The 23,524-nt window shown below is 36.4% G+C and overlaps 1 protein-coding gene across 1 annotated transcript; it reads left to right on the forward strand.

Annotated features, from left to right (window-relative positions):
• Positions 1-23,505, forward strand: LOC145582065 (uncharacterized). The gene is made up of 8 exons (XM_081639096.1): positions 1-224; positions 4,200-4,293; positions 4,368-4,418; positions 4,506-4,679; positions 6,643-6,822; positions 7,083-7,202; positions 8,716-8,849; positions 23,005-23,505. Exons 1-8 carry the CDS (start codon positions 79-81, stop codon positions 23,063-23,065), a joined length of 960 nt encoding a protein of 319 aa, XP_081495222.1. The 5' UTR covers positions 1-78; the 3' UTR covers positions 23,066-23,505.
• The last annotated feature ends 19 nt before the right edge of the window (positions 23,506-23,524 follow it).

Here is a 23,524-nt window from a genome sequence, read left to right on the forward strand (position 1 = left end):
AAGACTAAGAACCCTAAACCCCTAATCAAACAACTTACAGAAGTTAATCCACCAACAGAGGATTCTTGAAGGACTACAATGGCGGGATCAGAAGCAGCAGGAGGTGGGGAAATCTCTCTCAAAGATCAAGGCAATGAATTTTTCAAAGCTGGTAATTACCTTAAAGCCGCTGCTTTATATACTCAAGCCATCAAGAAGGACCCTAATAACGCCACTCTTTATAGGTTTACTTCTTCTTGTTCTCTTCGTTTTGCTTTAATTGTTCATTTTTTTGATTTTTTTTGGGTAAAATTTTGATATAGATTTGGAATTTGTACAGAATTATGTTTTTGGTTAGCCAATTATTGATAAAATGTTGTTGAAGTGACAATTACTGTTTGCTGATTGCTTCGTTTGTTCGGTTTTTGATCTGACTGGCGGTTGTCAAACCCGGTGATGTTGTCTTTGGACTACATTTTCTGCTAATTAAAGTATGAAATGGCCGGGAAAGTTTGCTGTTTGAGGATTGTTTCATTGAGTTGAGCTGGCTAGTATTTGTCGAATTCTGACTATGATGTTTTCTTTGGCTGATTGAGTAGTAATCTTATTGGTGTTGATGAATTTTTTACCTTTTTATGACTGCTTCGTTCGGTTAAGGTGGTTGACACACTGTCAAACTTTACCTTTTGTTAATTGTTTCAGCCCGTTGAGCTATTGGCAATTGCTTTATTTGGATGATGATTTCTTAGATCAATTTGATTGTACCATACATTGTTTTATGTTTGCCTACGTGGGTGAACCGGTGACCTGCAAAGCGCATTTACCAGCATTGGGACCTTTACCAATTAAATGTTATTGTTTGCAGTGGATTGTGCTACTATGTTTCGACCTAGACAGATGATTGATTATGACATGGAGTAATTTTCCCTTTGATCCCTAACACATTTTGTCGTTGTTGAAATGGTTATTAGAAAAAAACCACCAAGTATGAATTATGAAGAAAATTTTGGATATTCACTAGAGAAGGGGTTCACACTTGGCTAAAAAGCATGAAATTCTGTATTCTAAGTCCTGAGCACAAATACTTTTTCTCTGTGTTCATGTTAGCTTTTTTTTTCAAGAGGAGGACAAGGCTTTAGCTTTTCTTGATTAAATAGAGAATGAGGTTTGCTCTTTTGTTTTCCGACATGTATTTGTGAAGCCATGTAACCCATGTAATACCTTTTCTATAATAGGTTTCATTAACATATTGGCCTAATGCTACGGAAGCCTCTTAATTGGTTAAAGATGGAATCTATGGGTTTGACTCTTGGGCCGAATAAAAGCAGTCGGAAAGTCACTGTGATTCTAGCCATGGGCTTTGATAAAACAAGACACATACACAGTCCAGTCATTAACCTTTTGATTAAATAGAATTTTGAAGGTATGATGAAGAGAAGTCAAAGTTAGGAATTGATTTCCTTTTGAGGAGTGTAAGGTGGCTATGACATCTTGTTGTCCTTCTGCAGTTCTGATACATCTTATTTACATAGGCTTCCTAGTGGAGGTTTTGTCTTTGGTTTGTGGAAAGCTAATCAATTATCCAACTTTCAAATAACATATTGCATCTTCTGCATCGATTACTTATTCACTTTTTAATAACATATTCCAACTTTTAAATAACATATTAAAAGATAGCAAAGATGGTTAGAACATTAGTTTAATTCTTATTGGTCTTGTGTTAAAACATTGTAATAAGCATTTCTAAATTCTTTTAATGATATTACTTAACTTACCAAAAAAAAAAAAAAAATAACATATTACATCGATTGAGTACAAGATGAAGGAGAATCGCTTAAGATGCTTTGGCCATGTATGAAAAAGACCAAGTGACGCTTTGGTAAGGAGGCTTGAAGAATGGCAAAGTGTTGGAATCGCGAGAGGTAGGGGAAGACCTAAGAAAACTTGGAAGAGGGTAATTGAGAATGACATGAGTGCTTTGGGGATTGAGGAAAATATGGTGTTGGATAGGGCGGCGTGAGAGAAAAAATTCACGTCAACAATGTGTCGTAATTATATATACTTAAAAATTTATTTTCGTTTTAAATTTTATTTTTAGCCCACCAATGTTTTATGAACTGTATTGTTTTCCTTTGCAAAAGTTTTCTCAAATCTGTATGTTTTCAACTTGAACATTTTAACCACTTTTTAAATTTTTTTTTGAATTTTATTCTTGATTCTCCCATAAAACTCCCTTAATTTTTCTTAAATGCTCTTTTAATTACTCACTTTTTTTCAAACTATTTTAAATGATGGTTTTGTCCATTCTTCTCATCGTACGATTCCTAATGACGATTCATGTTAGCCGAACCCAAATCATTTTGTGATTAAGGCTTTGTTGTTGTTGTTGTTGTTGTTGTTGTTGTATTGTATCTTCCACATTCTACATGTCCATGTTTTGGGCCAAGGGGGGAGGGGTGGAGTGGATTCCAGTTTGGGCTTCTTGCCCATTTATAGATTAGCTGTTGTAAGTTATAAGGATAATAATTATGAGGTTGGTTCATCCTCAGTATGTAAAGCATGCTTAGGAGTGATGCGTTGATGCAATGACCTCATTGTATCGAACTGTCCTAGCTGCAGTGAAGATAAGGAACCGCTTGGAGGTATACAAGAAGAATTTAAACCCTAACACTCATTTTATAAGAAAATTTATTAGGGAAATTGGAGCTTCTTACCGGCAATTGAAATCTTAATTCTTGAGGTAGGTTCTTCCTGTGTCTTCTTCACTGTTCCTCTTCATGAACCACCACCACCTGCAGATTTTTGATCTGCTTTCTGTGTTTGAGATTTTTCCTGTTCCCTACTATGGTTCTTCTAGTTAAAATCTTACCTATTTCCTCTCGGTTTTTCAATGATTCTAATCTCTATCATTGATTTTCCCACTGGTTCATCTCCTTATTTTCTCTCTATTTTTTTTTTTTTTTCATTATTTTTCATAAAGAGTAAGGAAAAATGCTGATTTATATTGCTGATGAGAAATAAAGGGTCTCTAGAATGGTATGGAAAATAATGCATTCCATTAGATATGGCCATATGGGTTCTGGTGCACAGTCAAATTCCTAATAATCAATCAAGATGTTCGCTTTACCTTTCCTGATCGAAGGTTTCCAGGGGTATATGGGATGCTTTAATTGACATTGTAGGCATTTTTTTCTCTATAAATTTTAGTTTCATGTGTTGAAGCATCATACCTTTTCTTGGGAAGTCATTGCCGTTAGCCTAAGGATTTGCAATGGATGAAGGCATTTTGAGGTGTACTTTCCAGATAAATTAAAAAGAACAGATAATAAATAAATAAATAAAACATGGCAATGTACACTTTTGTTGTCAAAATTGTTTGTCAAATGCTTGCAAGGGAATCTTATTCATACCATTCACTTGTCTTTTTATATTGTAGTTCAAGACATGCCAACCTCTTGTATGATGATTAGCATAATGTATATTTGATGAACTAATACCCTCAATTACCATATGAAACTCACTGATTTTTGAAACCCGAAATATCTAGAGGTAGATTTAAATATTTTAAGTGAGTTGAAAAAGTAGGTTATTTCAGGGGATATAAATTTTCTATTGACCCAATGGTATTTCTCCAAATGAGAAATACGTTGGAATGTTGGATTTGTGTTTAGCATAGTTCCTTTCCCTATACACCATGGTTATAATCTATTTGCTGTTGAAGTATACTTTGCATGTGCTAGGATTTTTTTCGCAATGTCTATGGATTACGGCTGTTACGCTTGAGGTTTGATGGTACCCAAAGGGCACCTAGGTTTTAGTTTTGTGCATCAGATGATCCTGAGTTTTTTCTTCTGTCATTCTGTACAACAAACTTGAATAGGCCTTGTACCCTTTATAGTTGTTTTTATGTTGGATGGACTTTGCAATGTTGATAAGCCACATATTTTTTGTGTAAAAGGTGCACAAAGTTAGTTTATTAAGTTTAACTCCTAACACCAATTATAAGAATGTAATTTACTGTACCAATAACAAAGTTTCCGTCTATTTTACTAAATTTAAAGAAGTGGATTTTTCTGTGAACTTTGTCAAACCTCTCGTAATAAATGTAGTGCCGTTCAAGGTTCTTGGCTGAAATTTAATGCTTTCTTATGTTGGTGCCCTTGTGATGTTTGGATATTGATACTCCTCTCCTTTATTTTTGTTATCCTACTTGGCATCAGCAATCGTGCTGCAGCTTTTCTTAACCTCGTCAAACTCACCAAAGCACTGGCTGATGCTGAGATGACAATCAGTCTTCGTCCAGACTGGGAGAAGGTATATGTTGATTAACATATATTAATGACATATTTCTTTTACTTAATTCTAAAATTCTGTTTTGTTCCATATAGGGTTATTTTAGAAAAGGATGCATCTTGGAAGCCATGGAGAAATATGATCAGGTATTATCTTTTGATGGATGGATCATCCGCTGATATCTTAAGTGCTCAAGTTTTCTCTGTATATGACAATTTTTCTATTCCTTGTAGGCTTTAGAGGCATTTGAAGTTGCATTGCAATATAATCCACAAAGTACTGAAGTGTCAAAAAAAATAAAGAAAATATCACAAATGGCCAGAGATAAGAAGCAAGCTGAAGAAGTAGAAAGGATGAGATCCAATGTTGACGTGGTGAAGCACTTGAGTACAGTGAAATCTGAAATGGTAAGTCAGTGCTGCTTCTAAATATTGTATCTTTGTACATTTAGATTGCCTAAGTTGGAGGCATGTAACTAGGGTTCTTTTGATGCCTTGGTAGTAAAATAACTTTAGTTTGATTCATTTGGATATTTACTTTTATGCCGAAGACTTACAATTTGTCGATTATTGGAACTTATGAAATGAAAGGACTTCTTTTGAGTCCCTAGACCTGCACGCGGGTTGGCCTGTGAACTTTGTGAAGTGTGGAAATTGGAATTGTCTTCTCCACATTCAATAACGGATAACTAATTCTTTATGGGCATTATCATATCACCAAGGACATTTCATGGTAACCAACCATTGTCACAGCCTGTCTCCCTGTCACATCTCCCATAAGAACAAGTCACCTTGTCTGTCCCTCCTTAAGCAACTTAAATTATTAGAAGTTGATTAAAGTTAAACAGCATTATTGATGCTGCTTCTGGCTAGTTGGCTATCTGTTGTAAACTGTGATTTCTACATTAAAATTTAATGTGAGGTTTACTTTAGATGGATAATTTTGGACTTACAGCAAAATAGAGGATCTAATATCTAGCTATCGAACGGCCTAACTCACTCTCAAAAGCTAAACTAAGCTAAGATATTGACATTTGGGATGCCTTTCTCTTTTCTGACAGTCTCCTGTATTTATAACGTTTTCTTACTCATTTTCCCTTACTAATGGATATTATTCCATCTCAAGATATTTTTAGCTTACTTATACTGCACTACCTATAATTCCCCTCCCTTAGGTCAATTCATAACACTATCATCTGAATTTTCTTTAGAAAAGGGCATTTAAACGTGTTCATAACTTCCAAAGATGTTTTTCTATAACAAACTTTGTGCTTCTGCACCTCCCAATATCTACATATTAACTGTCTCAGATGGTGCCTGTGGAAAATTCCTATGGCTTCATAGTCTTTGAGGCTTGACTGATGCATGCTTCATGGACACAATAAAAGACAGGTTATATGTTGGCAGATGAAATTTAGAGTGTTCAGACTCTTCAAAGTTTAGAGCCTTAAGATATAACCTTCCAACCTTAAAGGCTGTGATAGAATTTTTCTTTAGGTCTGTTTGGGTGCTTACGTGCTCGAGGATAATTACATAAAAGCCCATCGTCGTGTTACATTCATTTATTGTACAGATGGCTTGCATATTATTGGAGTCTTTATGGTTTGGTGGTTCTTGATTTCTAGATGCTCAAGTAGAATGAGCCTTTTGAAGCATATTATTGTTCGGATGGCAGCTTCAGGCAGATCCGTGCTACCAACTGACATATAATGTGTTATTTGATGTTACTTAATATATTGGTTCCCTGTTCAATGCTAGGAAGACATATTGGTTGCTGTGCTGAGGTGCTTCTAGGTTCCTCCTTATTATATCATTCTTTTGAAGTAAATCTCTTGTCTAATTTGATATTTACCATCACCAGGTAAGCTTAAACTTGCATTGTGTCAAAATTGAAAGCTTTAGAAGTTTATTAGCTGTAAGGTTTTGAAACTGAAATTCGACAAGTCATTGATAATACAGTTGCTGTGTCCTTTCATTCCAAATAGATTGTCTTGATCTGACTTTTAGAGTCAAACCGATACATGTTTCACTATGTTTCCTCATATAACATGGAGAACTGTTAACATTGTTGCAAACCTGATTGCCAAAGTCGCTTTTCTAATGCATATTATAAGATCATTAACAAGTAATTTATTTGACTACGCTTGGATTGATGCATCTTGGATATTACATGAAGTCAATGCGAAGAACCTTTTGGAAAGATGGGAGTATTTTTGAAGTTTCTAGGTTTTCTATATCAGGTCTCATCCAGCTTATAGTATATAGTAACTTTACATATCAATACCATATGCCTAGATGTTCTCTGCTTCCTTTTGACATTAAATTGACTGATAAATTGGGCTTGATTTCAATCAATTTTCTATATTTGCAGGCTGAGAAGTATGGAGGTGAAGAGTCGGGTGGTGTATTGTTCTCATTTCTTGTAGAAACTATGGAAAATGCTGTAAAAACATGGCATGGAGCCTCAAAAGTGGATCCTCAAGTCTTCTTTCTTCTTGACAAAGAAAAGACAGATACAGAGAAATATGCCCCTGCCGTGAACATAGATAAGGTTTTGACTGTTTCCATTTACTCTCAGTCTCACACCTTATCTTCTTGGGACTTCAAATGATTTCACAAGTATTTACTTTAAGAAAATAGTCTTTTTAAAAACGATGGTTGTATTTCTGAAATGACTCACTCTAAGCGATATTATTGTCAACTTATTGTATCTGGTTTGAAATTTCATTTTTAAGGATATAGAATCATGAATCTCCAGGCTGTTTTATTATATGCATATTTTTTCTTTTTACTGATTGTTTCATATTCCAGGCATTTGAATCACCCCATACACACAACAACCTCTTCTCATTTCTTAGGCAATATGCTGTGGATTCATTCTCCAAAGCTGCTTGCTTAATCACACCCAAAAGCAGCATATCTTACCCTCAGGTACCTTGAAGGTGACAGTAGGTTTGCCTGTTAATATTGCAGTAACCTTGTTTGTGAGTTCTTTTTACAAGGGGGTTTTGATACTCTGTTCTTTCCAATGAAAATAAAAGACATGGTGTTCTTTGGGCTGCTTAAATTGACTTGTATAGTTCCTTCAAGATTATTAGTAGTGTTAGATAATCATTATGTTTCCAGGAGGGTCTAATGGAGGGACCATCTAGCCTCTGCTTATAAATCCTGGCAGGAATCTCTCCTGTTGGTTTTTGATGATGCTGATGTCATTTTAATGTGAATCTTAATCTTATAATCATTATTTTGATGAAAAAAAAATGAATGCTATCAATCAATGAGTTGTTTTTAATGAGAAAGATGAAATAATCATCATCAAATTGGGATGATGAGATATTTCATCTTCCTCATCAGAATTCTTAATAGTTGGTTTGTGACAAGAATCATACTTAAAAAGGGGGTTTTATGTGAAGAATCCTTGTTGCTTCTTCCCAAACACTTATTTAGTGCTGGTATGAGCTATGGCATCTGAGGCTTTTAGAGTTTCTTGATTAGGGAGCTAATATGTGATGAATTCTATTTTCTAATCAAATACACAAATCATGTTATTAATTGGAAAATGTGCCTCGAGTTATGTTAAGTCGTTATGTATTTTTTTAAAATTATTGTTAAAATATATTCAAGAACTTGGAATACTGCTGCCTGCTCTTGTGTCTGAAAATGATCACTGATGTAATCACCCCCATGTCCTATGTATTAAGCCATGGTGAATTGAACACTGATACCTGTCACATCCATACCCAAGTCTCGTTTTAAAAAATATAAATTGTAGGCTGATTTGGATTATAGTGATAAGGGCAAATCATTCTCTGAAGTTAAATATAAGGTTTCTTCAAACTAATAAAAAAAATTAATTATAAGGTAATACCTTTGTTTCTAAAAATTCTTAACTCTTTACCATTTCATGCTTTCCAATGTAGACCATTAATATTTCTAATTATATATATATATTTGTGAATAATTAAAAATTTGATATTCCAATACATACTGAGACGAATTTTACAAGGCCTCACATGAATATCTTTTAATCTTTTTACTTGTATATAAATTACAAATGATGGTCAAAACTCAAAGCGGAGTTTGTGATTGTAAGTCACATGTGTTAAGAACTTTTTTTTTTTTGAGAGAAATGTGTTAGGAACTTTAAAATCAAAGGTAGTATTATTTGAACAAATTTATTGATTTCACATAATATTTTGACTATAAACAAGGAGTGAAATTTGAATAAAGCATTTCACAATATAGTTACTCATCATTGCTGCTTTATACAATGAGACAATTTCCTTTGATTGAGGTAGGATTTAAGATATGACTTTGCTGTTCTGCGAGTGATATGGTTGGGAAGAAAGGATTAAAAGGACTAATGTGGACTTCTTGTCCTTTATTGAAATATACTTTTAAAAAGTGTGTAGCATTCTGATGGTAGAAGCTTCTTTATTTGCAGGTCTGGAAAGGTCAAGGTTTTAGGAAATGGAAGCATGGGCAGAGTGATGGATTCTTTGTCCAATTCGAGTCTCCGTTTCTACGAAAATTATGGTTCATCCCCTGTAGCAATGAGAAAGGAAAGGCCTTGTGCAGGTGATGTTTTTTGACTTCTGACTATCTTTGTTAGTCTATTCATTAGTCAGTACAGCACTTGTGTCATTGTTATTTTTATAGTTTTAAGGTTTGACTTTTTGTGGCTCATTTTGATTGTTAGACCAGAAGGAACACTGCCAGGTTGTTGTTTCAATGAATACTACAAGAAGGGGGGGTTGAATTGTAGTATGAGAGTTTAGCCAAACTTTTTGCGGAATTAAAATTAAGTTAGCTAAAGGAACTGAGAGATTAACTGAAGGAACTAAAGAATGCAAGAGAGATTTTACGTGGAAAACTCCTTGGCCCTAACAAGGAGAAAAACCACGACCACTTGGGATTTTGGGAAAAGAATCTTCACTAGAATAGGGCAAATGGTCCTATTACAAACTAAAGACTCAAACTTCAAGTTCCTCAACGAACTTGAAATCCCAAGGAACAAGTCACCCAACTTGTTACTCTTCTCTTCTCTTTCTCTCTTCTCACTTCTCTGTTCTCTCTTCTCTTTCTCTTCTCTCTCTCTCTTCTCTTTCTCATACACAAATGTTCACTCGAACTTCCCCATTCCCCAATTACAACTCGAAAGAAAAACAAAATCTAGTATAAGAACATTAAGAACACTCTAATCAACTTATGTGGAATTGGACGCTTGACTCAATTAAAAGCTTGAAAACTTATGTGAGCAAGGACGAGTTTTTCCAACAGAAATCAAGAGCTATTTATAGATCATAAAACGCCTTGGAAAAACTTCATTGTGCTGCAAACCCATTACGCCACTACTCATGCCCACTAAGAAGATCATGTCCCTTAATTTAAGGAACCATGAACTCCTCAATTTTGCAGAACCACGACTTGAAGAAGAACGTGGGAGAGTAGGCCGCAAGTTTTGGAAAACATGGTGATTTTATTTTTTCAGAAGATATTTTCGAAAATAAGAAAATAAAATAAAATCTTTTTGCACAAGATATTTTCGAAATTCAGAAAGAAATAAAATCCCTTTCAAAAGATAAACGTTTTAGAAAGCAACCGTTTTCCTAAAAACTAGCATGCACAATTTTATCTTCTTAGACCAATTCCACACAGATTTTTCGAGTGCCATTTAATATCTTATACTTACATAAATCCTAAAATATATAAAATATATTTAGTCTTCATGTTCTCTGATGAAGCTTCTACTCCGAGGCTTCTGTTCCTTGGAAGGAACTTCTCTTCTCTGATGAGGCTTCTTCTCTGAAGCTTTGTTCCCTGAGGGAACCTTCTCTTCTCCAGTCTTCATTTCTGAAGCGCCAGTTCCAGTTCCTGTGAGGGAACTCTTCTTTTTGGATAGCTTTGTTTCTGGCTTTCCTGTTCCTCATGGTATCTTTGCTCGACACTTAATTCTCCTAGTCTTTGCACTGATCACACACTCAAACAATCAAGCCTTTATTAGTATGTAAGTAAGTGAGGTTGTGTCATCATCAAAATCATTAAATCCAACAATATTCCCCCTTTTTGATGATGACAAACAATCCAAACTTACTTACAAGGAAACAAAGATAATCCATCCTAAACTAAAGAAGGAAAATGCAAAAATATAATGCAATGCAAAAAGGGAACTACTTAGTAAGAATAAAGACAGAAAGCAAAAAGAAGAAAAATTGCAAAAATGGAAAAACTTGTATTTACATATACCTACCTGTAGAGATGTAGGCTTGCTGAGAAGACTTCAAACAGAGACCATAGAATGATTAAGTTTCCTTGGATAGTTTGCATCTTTTCCCCCTTTTGGCATTATCAAAAACCAACATACAAGCATAGTATACCATAACACAGCACCATCAAGTGGTCTGATGTTAAGACAAGAAGCATGCATATATAGAGAAAACATTCACAAAGCATATAGGCAAAAGCATTATAGACATTCATCATCCAAAACCGATTTAAAAACATCGGCCAATGTACCAAATTTGCAAGTTCACAAAAAAACAGAGTGCCCAAAATATTACAGACCAAATTTAAAAATTGTTTCCCAAAAACAAATAAACAAAAGTTTCATCAACATAAAAGGCTGCAAGGAAAGAGAGGTTAGGAAGCAGTGCTCTGGTCATCATCAACAGCAAGATCCTCGAGCTTCTTGCTGATTTGAGACACAATGTCCTTCACTGTGGACAATCTCCCCTGTTCTGAGCTCTTGGACCAGTTTCTTCAGATCAGCATCAAGAGTGAGCACACTCTTCTTCAGTTCCTCCATCTTCACCGTTGACTGCTCTTGTTCCTTCAGCACCCTCTGGAGCATCTCCTTCAACTCCTTCACATCCTCGCTGGGAACCTTAGGTGGGGAACTGAAAGCTGCGAAACCTGTTCCTGCAGATGCATACTTGCCCGAAGTAGGAGAGGTGGTAACTTTCTGCAGGTCCTCCTGTACCCCCAGTTATATCAATGCAGATAGGTGCTGGGGCCTCCTTCTTTTTCATCAACCTTAGGCTCTTCCTCTTCTTCCTTACTCCTGTCTCTTCCACCTGCTTTTCCTCTTCCTCCTCTTGATCCTGTATCTCCTGAACAACACCCTCAACCATAGCAGTAGCCCTCTCATCTTCCCCCTCAGATGGTGCACTCACTTCCTTAGGTCTTTTCTCCTTTTCCTCCTGCACAACTTCAAAACACCCATCTACAACCCTCAACTTATGGTTTTCAAGGAATATAGGCTGTATGTACTCAGTGTTTTTGAGGGGCAGGGGTTCAACATCACTTAGGGAAATACCAAAGCTTTCAAAGACATAGGTAAGGAGGTTACCATATCCCACCTTCCATCCCTTAGGAACACAGTGGGAAAGGTGTTGGATCATGATGGAGGGAAAGTTGATTTGGATCTTTTTGGCTAGGCAATAGATTAGGACAGAGTCAAGCTTGTTGGCACTGTCTCTCTTTTGAGAACGAGGGATAATGTCATTGAACACGAATTTTAACAGGATTTTGTCAAGAGGGTTTAGGTCATTGTGGTTTATGTAGGTTTCCTCCGGGTCACCTCCTAAATACTCCACAATCTCATCAATATTTGCATCAGGAAGAGGGTTTCTTATCACATTGTTCTTAAAATAGATATCATAACCAGTGTTGGGCACATCAAACAACTCAGCCAAGTACATCGCATCAAATTCAATGTTTTTCTTAAGCATACAACAATGAATTACACCTTTAGAATATTTAAAGCTTTTACAGAAATCCTTCATAGCATCAACATACAAACTCCGATTGAAGCATTCACCCAACAAATTTACCCAATTTTGAGCCTCAAATAAATCTAGCAATTCATACAACTTAACAGATCTACACCAAGGTAAATTGAGTGCCAAACCTGTCACAAAGTGGTCACTGATCTTCTCCAGCTTTTTCATGGAAGCCGGTTTGTCTCGATAATTGACACCCATCTCCGGAATGTTCTCGATTTCTTCTTGCATGTCTTCAGCTTTCCTCTTGCGAGAAGAATTAGATCCAGTGGGGGATTCATGCTTGGAGGCTTCGGGATTTTGAGATTCCGGAATGATTTCCATGGTGATGTCTTGGGTAGGGTTTGTGTTTGCTTCGGCTTCAACTTGGGTTTTTGGTGAGACAGACATTGGTGAAAAGTTTTGATCGGATTGATGAGAGAGAAGGTAATTTTTGTGAGGTGTAAATTTTGGTGAGGCTGACATGCTTTTATGGTGGAGGTAACTTGAGGAAGTGAGGTGTCGTTTGGGAGGTGAGGTGAATTTAGTTGATTTGACACTCCTATTTATTGCTTAGGGAAACGTAAACCGTGTTTCAAGAGAGTAATGGATGTGGGCAACTTTTGAACAAAAGATAATGATGAATTTTGATATATTCATCCGAATTTAGTGTTTAGATAAAAAAAATTGGAATTTTGAAGATCAGATAAACACAACAATTTTATCTTTTGAATTCAATGAAATTGCTTGCAAATACAACTTGATACACGGAACAGTTCAACAAGGCTCATGCAATCAATTTTGGACTTCTAATATCTATGACTTTCAAATTTACATGCCCATTAGTAAATGTTACTCCTGCTCACAACTTGCCTTAACTATGTAATTAAACATATAACACTTGTGCACAGTATACAATAGTTTAAGCACGTCAGTTTGAGTTTCATACCTGAGGGAACTTGATGCATTTTTCTTAGTATAACTTAATCATCCCAAGTTCCATTCTCATCTTCTCATGCCTTTCTCTATTCAAGGGCTTAGTTAATATATCTACAATTTGATTGTCAGTTTGGCAGAAATCTAACTTAATTAAACCCTTTTCAACATTATCCTTAAGGAAATGATGCCTTATATGAATATGCTTGACTCTTGAATGATGGACTGGATCTTTAGATATGCAAATTGCACTAGTGTTATCACAATAGATAGTAATGCAATTAAATTTAATACCAAAGTCACGCAACTGTTGTTTAATCCAAAGGACTTGAGAGCAACAAGCAGCTGCTGCTACATACTCAGCCTCTGCAATAGACAATGCAACAGTATTTTGTTTCTTGGAACCCCAAGAAACTAGACAAGAGCCAAGGAACTGAACCATACCTGAGGTGCTTTTCCTGTTGACTAAGTCACCAGCATAGTCAGCATCAGTAAATCCTCTAAGCATAAAGTCATCACTTCTGGGATAGAACAGACACAGGTTACTGTTCCTTTGAGGTATCTCAAAATTCTCTTAACAGCCGTTAGATGAGATTCCTTAGGGTTAGACTGAAATCTAGCACACAATCCAACACTAAAAGAGATGTCAGGCCTACTGGCTGTTAGATATAGCAATGAACCAATCATACCTCTATAAGTTGTTTGATCCACACTTGTTCCTTATGGATCATCATCAAGTCTCGTTGCTATTCCCATAGGTGTGTGATTTGTCATGGCATTCTCCATGTTGTACTTCTTCAGAAGTTCCTTGATATACTTCTGCTGGTGAATCATTATTCCTTCTGCTGTTTGCTTTATTTGGAGTCCAAGGAAGAAATTTAATTCACCCATCATGCTCATTTCAAATTCACCACCCATTAGCTCAGCAAAGTACTTGCACAAATCATTGTTAGTAGCACCAAATATAATATCATCAACATAAATCTGTACTACCAACAAATCAGTTCCTCTAGATTTAAGAAAAAGAGTTTTATCAACCTTTCCCCTTTTGAAATCATTTTTCAGGAGGAACTTTGAGAGCCTTTCATATCGTGCTTGCTTAAGCCCATAAAGAGCTTTATCAAGCTTGAAGACATGATTTGGAAATTTAGGATTTTCGAAACCTGGAGGTTGTTCTACAAACACCTCCTCATTTAAGAAACCATTTAGAAAAGCACATTTCACATCCATTTGATAGAGTTTGAAACCCATAAAAGAAGCAAAAGCTACTAGGATTCTAATAGCTTCTAATCTAGCTACTGGAGCAAAGGTTTCATCGAAATCAATACCTTCCTGTTGGTTATAGCCTTTCACAAGCAACCTTGCCTTGTTCCTTACAATGGTACCATGCTCATCCAGCTTGTTCCTGAACACCCACTTGAGCCCAATGATCTTCTTTTCCTTAGGCTTTAGCTCAAGGTGTTGTTCCTTTCGAACTCATTAAGTTCCTCTTGCATGGCTACTATCCAATCAGCATCTCCCAAGGCTTCTTGATGATTTCGAGGCTCTAGGATGGATAGAAATGCTTGGAACGCACAGAAGTTCCTCATTTGTGATCTGGTTTGAGTTCCTTTCCCAATGTCACTGATTATGAGATCAGTAGGATGGGAACCTTGATACCTGAACGACTTGGGATGAAATTCCCTTGCTGGAACTCCAATTTGAGGAGCTTCTTGTTCTGTTCCCTCTACTTGTTCCTTTTCAGCTTGTTCCTCATTCACCTGTTCATCTTAGTGAGGAACGTCTTCATTCTCTTGAGGTACTTCTTCTGCTGCAGGATGCTTTTCTTTGGCTTGCTTTTGATCTTCTTCTTCATCTTTGTCTCTGATCAATCCTATTTCAAAATCATTATCTTTTTCCTGTTCAACCAAAGGCCCTAAGATGAGATATGTTTGGTTTCCTTCCCCTGAAAAGTTCATAGGGAGTCTTGTTGATGATGCTTCTGATTGTTACTCTGTTAAGAATGTAACATGCTGTATTCACGGCTTCAGCCCAGAAGTTCCTTGGCAATCCACTTGCAATCAGCATGGTTCTAGCCATTTCCTCAAGGGTTCGATTCTTCCTTTCCACAACCCCATTCTGTTGGGGAGTTCTTGGAGCTGAGAAGTTATGGTTCATGCCATTTTCCCTGCAAAACTCATCGAATCTTGAGTTCTCAAATTTAGTTCCGTGATTTGATCTGAGATGGACTAGTGAGTGACCACTGATTTTCTGTATTTTCTTAGCAAAAGCAACAAACTCGTCAAAAGTTTCATCTTTACTTGCAAGAAAAATATCCCAAGTGAATCTGGAATAATCATCAACAATAACCAAAACATATTTCTTGCCACTCCTGCTTTGAATTCTCATGGGACCACACAAGTCCATATGGATTAGTTCCAAAGGCTTTGTAGTGCTCACCATTTTCTTCAATTTAAAAGATGAACGAACATGCTTGCCTTTCACACATGCATCACAAACTTTATTCTGTAGGAACTTGATAATAGGAAGTCCCACAACCAAGTTCCTTGACCTTAGTTTGTCCAGTAATGAAAAGCTAGCATGTCCAAAACGTTTATGCCATAGCAGGGGATCATCTTCAACAACACTCAGACATGTAAGGTTGTTCCTTGGGATTAAGTTGAGGTCTACAGTATATGTATTCCCTCTTCTTGTTCCTTCTAGAACAACCTTTCCTGATTTGTTGTTGATGATGTTGCAAGAATCAGAAGTAAAACTTACAGAGTTTCCCTTATCACAAAATTGTGATATACTGAGCAGATTGTGCATTAAGCCCTCGACCAGGAACACATTATCAATGGAATGAGATTTTGATCTTCCAATTTTTCCTTTTCCAATGATCTCGCCCTTCTTGTTATCCCCAAAGGTTACTGTTCCTCCAGGGTAGTCTTCTAGTGAGAGGAATTTTGATTTATCACCTGTCATATGCTTTGAACACCCGCTGTCGAGATACCACGAGTTGTTCCCCCTCACTAGAACCTGCAAGAAAACTAAGCATTAGACCTTGGGTTCCTTTGACGTGGATGCAATATCAGTTTTCTTGACCCACACTTGTTTCATTTTCCTTTTATTAGCTTCTTCTCTATTCCAACATTGACCATAGAGATGTCCAGTCTTACCACAAAAGGTACACATCTTCATGCTAGGAAGCTCAACATATTTCTTTTGTTTACCTTTTCTCTTTGTCATATAACCAAGTCCTTCTGTTCTTTTTCCTTGAGCTTCAGCAATCCATTTGGGTATAACTTTTGGGTCAATACTCCTATCCTTTCTAGCATTCAGTTCATTTTCAAGTTGATCTTTTTTATTCCTTAAAGTCGAAAGTTCATTTTTCAGATTTTCAAAATCAACATTGAATTTAAGCAACTGATCACTCGAGGAACTGCTAGAACTGATATGAGAATTCATGAGCTTATACTGAGTTAATTCAACATTCAGAAGAATACTTTCATTCTTGATTCTATCAGCTATCTCTTTTATGTGTTTATACTTAATATTCAGCTCTTGCAATTTGCTTTGGGACTTGGCATAAGCTGTTTCCAACCAAGTGCCATGTTCCTTGCAAACTTTAAGAGCCTTCTCACACTTATTCAGTTTCCCACAAGTTTCTCTAAAGAATTCTTCTTCTTCTAGACACAAATCTATTAAGACATCTTTAGGGAGAGTTTTAAGCTGTTTAGGATCAAGAAATACCTCTTTGTGGAGTTCCTCAAGGTAGGCCTTTTCATCATCTGATTTGGCCATCAGACACAAATTGGCTGTCTCCTCTTGGTCATCCTCATCTTCTTCACTGTCAGAATCACCCCAAGCTACTATCATGGCTTTTCTCATGTCCGACTTTTGAAAGTTTGCTTTGCTGAATTTTTCCTTTCCTTGCTCCTTGCCCTTTCCTTTTCCTTTATCATTTTCCCAGAGGGGACAATCCCTGATAAAGTGATCTAGGGATCCACACTTGTGGCAGTTGTAGTCAGGTTTGGCATTGGAGTTCTTTTTCCCGAAGTTCCTTGAGGTGCGGCCTTTCTTGAATATCCTTTTGAACCTTCGAACGATCATGGCAGCTTCATCCTCGTCCACTTCTGAGTCTTCCTCCTCCTCTGCTTTCAGAGCCAACCCCTTGTTCCTCATGGGTTCAGTGTTGACTCCAAGGTGCAGCTCATGGGTCATGAGAGAGCCAGCAAGTTGCTCGATGTTGAACTTGGTGAAGTCCTTAGTTTCCTGTAGGGCTGTCACCTTAGCTCTCCATCTCTCGTCCTGTGGAAGACTTCTGAGAACCTTCCTAACCTGCTCATCTGTAGGAATCTGTCTACCAAGGAAAACCAGCTCATTTATGATGTTAGTAAAACGAGTTAGCATCTCCTGGATGGTTTCCTTAGGTTGCATCTCGAATCTTTCATACTTAGACATAAGTAGATCGATTTTTTGAGCGTTTAACCTTATTAGTTCCTTCATGAGTAATCTGCAGCAAATCCCAGATTTCCTTAGCGTTCTTGCACCCCATAACACGATTATGTTCATGAGGTCCAAGCCCGCAATGGAGCAATTTCACAGCCATAGCATTGATTTCCATCTTGTCAAAATCCTCTTTCTCATATTCAGACATGGGCTTAGGAATTACCTCATTCTGAGCGTTTGTCTTGGTGACTTCGAAATCACCAACTTCAATGACCCTCCAAACTTGGTAGTTCTCCGCCTTGACAAAGATCTCCATACGGTTCTTCCAGTAGGTATAGAACTTCCCGTTGAACATAGGAGGTCTCTGAGTTGAGTATCCTTCCTCGAGCTTTTCGTGAGTATTCATTCTCTCTAAGACCTTTCTTCTTCAGGGTTTCCTGATTCTCTTAGAAGTTAGGCTCTGATACCAATTGTTGTTTCAATGAATACTACAAGAAGGGGGGGTTGAATTGTAGTATGAGAGTTTAGCCAAACTTTTTGCGGAATTAAAATTAAGTTAGCTAAAGGAACTGAGAGATTAACTGAAGGAACTAAAGAATGCAAGAGAGATTTTACGTGGAAAACTCCTTGGCCCTAACAAGGAGAAAAACCACGACCACTTGGGATTTTGGGAAAAGAATCTTCACTAGAATAGGGCAAATGGTCCTATTACAAACTAAAGACTCAAACTTCAAGTTCCTCAACGAACTTGAAATCCCAAGGAACAAGTCACCCAACTTGTTACTCTTCTCTTCTCTTTCTCTCTTCTCACTTCTCTGTTCTCTCTTCTCTTTCTCTTCTCTCTCTCTCTTCTCTTTCTCATACACAAATGTTCACTCGAACTTCCCCATTCCCCAATTACAACTCGAAAGAAAAACAAACTCTAGTATAAGAACATTAAGAACACTCTAATCAACTTATGTGGAATTGGACGCTTGACTCAATTAAAAGCTTGAAAACTTATGTGAGCAAGGACGAGTTTTTCCAACAGAAATCAAGAGCTATTTATAGATCACAAAACGCCTTGGAAAAACTTCATTGTGCTGCAAACCCATTACGCCACTACTCATGCCCACTAAGAAGATCATGTCCCTTAATTTAAGGAACCATGAACTCCTCAATTTTGCAGAACCACGACTTGAAGAAGAACGTGGGAGAGTAGGCCGCAAGTTTTGGAAAACATGGTGATTTTATTTTTTCAGAAGATATTTTCGAAAATAAGAAAATAAAATAAAATCTTTTTGCACAAGATATTTTCGAAATTCAGAAAGAAATAAAATCCCTTTCAAAAGATAAACGTTTTAGAAAGCAACCGTTTTCCTAAAAACTAGCATGCACAATTTTATCTTCTTAGACCAATTCCACACAGATTTTTCGAGTGCCATTTAATATCTTATACTTACATAAATCCTAAAATATATAAAATATATTTAGTCTTCATGTTCTCTGATGAAGCTTCTACTCCGAGGCTTCTGTTCCTTGGAAGAAACTTCTCTTCTCTGATGAGGCTTCTTCTCTGAAGCTTCTGTTCCCTGAGGGAACCTTCTCTTCTCCAGTCTTCATTTCTGAAGCGCCAGTTCCTGTGAGGGAACTCTTCTTTTTGGATAGCTTTGTTTCTGGCTTTCCTGTTCCTCATGGTATCTTTGCTCGACACTTAATTCTCCTAGTCTTTGCACTGATCACACACTCAAACAATCAAGCCTTTATTAGTATGTAAGTAAGTGAGGTTGTGTCATCATCAAAATCATTAAATCCAACAGAGGTCATTCTATTTTTTTGTGTGTTGTATTCTACTAAAGTTTACAAAAGTATGACACAAGGTGGCTAATTAGCCACTTTGGTATTTTTTTTTTATAAAAAAAGAAAAAAACCCACCCTCTTGTCAGTTTAGTATAAGGAAAACATTACTGACATTTTGGTATGAAATAAGTGAACAGTGACATCTTGGCCTATTTTCTTTTCAGTTTGGATTTCACCGAGTGTGAATGTTTATTTTTTATTCTTATTTTTGCAAGTTTATATGTTTTCTCTCACAACTATAATTGCAAACTTTATTTTGGTGACCACATGGTAGGTAGTTAGGATTTCGCGCACTTCCTTTATCTCCTGTAAACTGCTACTTCTATAGTTTCTAGAATCTATATTGGAGAAGACAATACATTCTTATTGTTTTTTCGTAAGGGTTGATTTCTTGTTGAAGCTCCCGAAGAGGAAGAATATAAGTTTGCCTTTCCTCTTCATGCTATGTTTTTTCTCAAAATTTTGACTCTAGTTTTTTCTTTTAATCAGTGTAAAATTCTTTGAAATGAGGGGATATATATACTTCCTCCAATTAAAATTAGTTGCAACATAGGTGTGGGTACGAAGATTAAGGAAAATAGAGTTAATGGATTTTGTTCCCCTCATGGGATATGAGATTAGACAAAGAAGCCTTTGTATAATGAAAAGAGAGTTGGTGGGCGTTAGTCCCCATATGGGGTACTTTTGGTATTATTGATAGGGAAAACTTACGAACATGAGTAAATTTGTAAGACTTGTAACTAAAAAGAACATCTATTTTAGGCAAGTGTTGCAACTTCACATAAAAATAAATTTTAAAAAATTAAGATTATTTGCTTAAAGATTATTATCATGTTAAATTGTAGTTAATTTGTCTTAGTGCATATATTTGAGCAAATAATATTGATGCATATTTTGACGGTTTTAATTTGATGGAAGGATTTGAGTGATTTTAATGGTGGAAATTCAAAGGATAGTCTTAGAAGGCAACGACTTCTAAGTTTGATTTTAGGAGCAACGATCCCAAAATCCTAGTTAACAACTAGTTTGAACCTTAACAAAGTTCTCTTCAAGCAAAAGCTCAATAAACTCAACTTTTTGTTATAAAATATCCTCCCAAAATAATTGACATACAATTAGTATATATGGGAAAAATAAATCTATCCTACTTGCTCCGCAAGCAAACTAGATAAAATTCCTAATAATTAATTAATGAACCAAGATAGCCCACTAACTAATTAACACAACTTTGGAAGCCCAAGCCCCCATAACTACTAAGAAAATAATAAAAACATTATTAAAAACCCACTTGTAAAACCCCCACTTTGAGAGTAAGGTAAAACCAAGAGAGTACTTAAATAAAGCAATAAAGATAGTTATAAGAAAGGGGACTCAATTCACATCATTCCCTCTCTCTTAAAAAAAAACTTGCCCTCAAGTTTCGTTCGGAAGACAAGGCACCAAGTCATTAGCCCTCATAGTAGCACAAATTCCCGCTCCAAGAAGCACTTGAAAAGTATCATAATTCTCTCTATGCACAAACTTCAAAGGTCCTTCCTCTAATGGTTCTTTCTTACCTCTTGAATTATTAAAGATTTTTTGAGCATTCAAAGATAAGAAAACATAGTCACCAATCTCAAAGGGATGTTGGTTTCTCAATGACAACATATTAGCCCTTCTTTCCTTTTTATCAAGCTTAGGCATAATCAACAACTCTCTAGCAGGAGCTTGAATAGGTGGCGCCTTAGGGGGTAAAGGATGTAATTGGACTCTCTTGTCCCCAACCTTCACTGAATCAACATTTGTAACACCATTAAATAACACCCCTCGATTATATTGCCAAGGATGACCCAAGAGTATAGAACAAGCAGTCATAGGTAAAATATCACACTACACACTATCAGAATATAAACCTATGGAAAAGTTTACCAAAGCTTGCCTTTTAACTTGTAGTCCATCTCTATCATGTAACCAATTAAGCCCGTAAGGAGTAGGATAATCCCTAGTAGATGCAACATTGGTGCACGATTCCGTATCTATGATCAACGAGCAACTTCTATCACCTACTTTGCATATAGTATGGAACAAAATTTTCCTTTGTTCATGTGTAGTAGGAGGAACAAAATCAGTATGCAAAACTCTCTTTAAGATACCAATATGGTGAGGTTCAGGAGTATTTCTTGACCCTCAACTCTTCAAAATCAAACTCTTCCTCTTGAGCAAACATGCACTCTCCTTCTCTTTCTCTTTTTGGTCAAGATAAGCCAACAACATTCTATATTCCTTCTTGGATACCGTCACTTTGTTGCCACAATCTCTAGTAATGTTTCCCACACCTTGGCACTTGAAACAAATTTTTTTGGCCAATACAGCTTGTTCGGGAGTAACAACAATCATCTTCCCTTCATTGTTCGAATTGTTAGAGTTAGGAGCAATATTGTGATTTTTAACACCCTAACCCTAGTATGGATGATGAAAAAAACTAAGCAAAACACAACCCAAGCAACAAGAAGAAATACCTTCAAATTCTTGCAGCAAGTTTAATGGAGTTGTGAGTTTGAACGTAGCTTCTTCTCGCGGATCAGTGCAGCAACCCCGAAAGTTTTAGGCTGTGTAGAACTCGTTACTTATCCAAACGCCACGAAATTTTAGGACGTGGTAGATGGACGTTTTTGGAATCCAGCGCAAAAAGAATCACTCAAAAATTCCCGGCCAATCGCTACCAGTTTAATTTCTACCGAAACCGTGCTATGATACCAATTGATGCGTATTTTGACGGTTTTAATTTGATGGAAGGATTTGAGTGATTTTAATGGTGGAAATTCGAAGGATAGTCTTAGAAGGCAACGACTTCTAAGTTTGATCTTAGGAGCAAGGATCTCAAAATCCTAGTTAACAACTAGTTTGAACCTTAACAAAGTTCTCTTCAAGCAAAAGCTCAATAAATTCAACTTTTTGTTATAAATATCCTCCCAAAATAATTGACATACAACTAGTATATATAGGAAAAATAATCTATCCTACTTGCTCCGCAAGCAAACTAGATAAAATTCCTAATAATTAATTAATGAACTAAGATAGCCCACTAACTAATTAACACAACTTTGGAAGCCCAAGGCCCCATAACTACTACTAAGAAAGTAATAAAAATATTATTAAAAACTCACTTGTAAAACCCCCACTTTAAGAGTAAGGTAAAATCAAGAGGGTACCTAAATAAAGCAATAAAGATAGTTATAAGAAAGGGGACTCGATTCACATCAAATATGGTTGAAGTAAGTTTTGTGGATGGTGTCAAAAGTCAAAGTGGGACAACTAATACTTCCTCTGTTTCTCAATTGATATATTCTCGAAAATTGGCAAACAAACCAATAAAAAGAGGGGCGAAATTTACATGATTGTTCAGTGCTAACCTTTAATTATAGCATGTAAAGTAAAAGTGGAGTTGGTCTTTGTCCCCACTTAAGTTGAGGGCAACATAGTAATTTAAAATAAAATTTTACTAGAAAGAGAAGGATGCATCTATTGTGAAACATCCAAAAAGAAAAGAGATGCATGAATGCATCAATTGAGAAATGGAGGAAGTATAAAATAGAGAAAGTGTAATTGTGAGTGAAAATAAGAGGTGTAAAAATAATTTATAAAGAAAATAGGCTCTTAGTTCTTTGTACATGGATCTCATATTCCAACTATGATTATATCAACCTTGATGTCCCAAAAGATGTTATTTATATGATATATGGCATTATGCTGCAATCTCATGGTGCTTTATGCTAATCATCTTTTAGGGATCCTGAGGCTTTGGACATTGGTGCCCATGAACTACTTCCGCGTCTATTTAAAGAATGACTGAGACATTGGTGCCCATGAACTACATCTGCATCTTTTTTAAAGAATGACTGAGCGCTTCATGACAGTTTGAAGTGACTAACTGTGGATTATTGCATGACCTGGATTCAGATGAGAATGCAAAATCTGTTTGAATGTCATAATTCCATGTCAACTGCTTGTCTGTCATGGCATTTGTGGCCGATCTTGCTGGATTGCCAATGGAGAAGATCTTCTTTTATGAGCAATTGCTCGAAAATACACAGTATATTTCATTGATCATCTGCCTAATGGCTCATATGTACTGCTGATGATTTTGTTTTTGGGTGAAGGGGTAGCATGCAGATTTAGTCTTGTCCATTCAATTTAGTTAGCGAGTGTATTGTGTATGAACTGACAATGACGTAAGATATTTTTACGTGCGTATCTGAGTGGCTGGCAAAGGATATGATGAGTTTCCATCTGATCAGTTTTTGTGGC

The sequence above is a fragment of the Chenopodium album genome, chromosome 15, assembly GCF_948465745.1.
Source record: "Chenopodium album chromosome 15, dcCheAlbu1.1, whole genome shotgun sequence".
NCBI classification, from domain to species: domain Eukaryota; kingdom Viridiplantae; phylum Streptophyta; class Magnoliopsida; order Caryophyllales; family Amaranthaceae; genus Chenopodium; species Chenopodium album.

What these genes read in the sequence shown, in the direction of transcription:
- LOC145582065 (XM_081639096.1), top strand. Translation starts at nt 79, where the DNA reads ATGGCGGGATCAGAAGCAGCAGGAGGTGGGGAAATCTCTCTCAAAGAT. An exon ending in TTCGTCCAGACTGGGAGAAG is followed by an intron (nt 4,294 to 4,367) that starts GTATATGTTGAT and finishes TGTTCCATATAG; the next exon opens with GGTTATTTTAGAAAAGGATG. An exon ending in GTACAGTGAAATCTGAAATG is followed by an intron (nt 4,680 to 6,642) that starts GTAAGTCAGTGC and finishes CTATATTTGCAG; the next exon opens with GCTGAGAAGTATGGAGGTGA.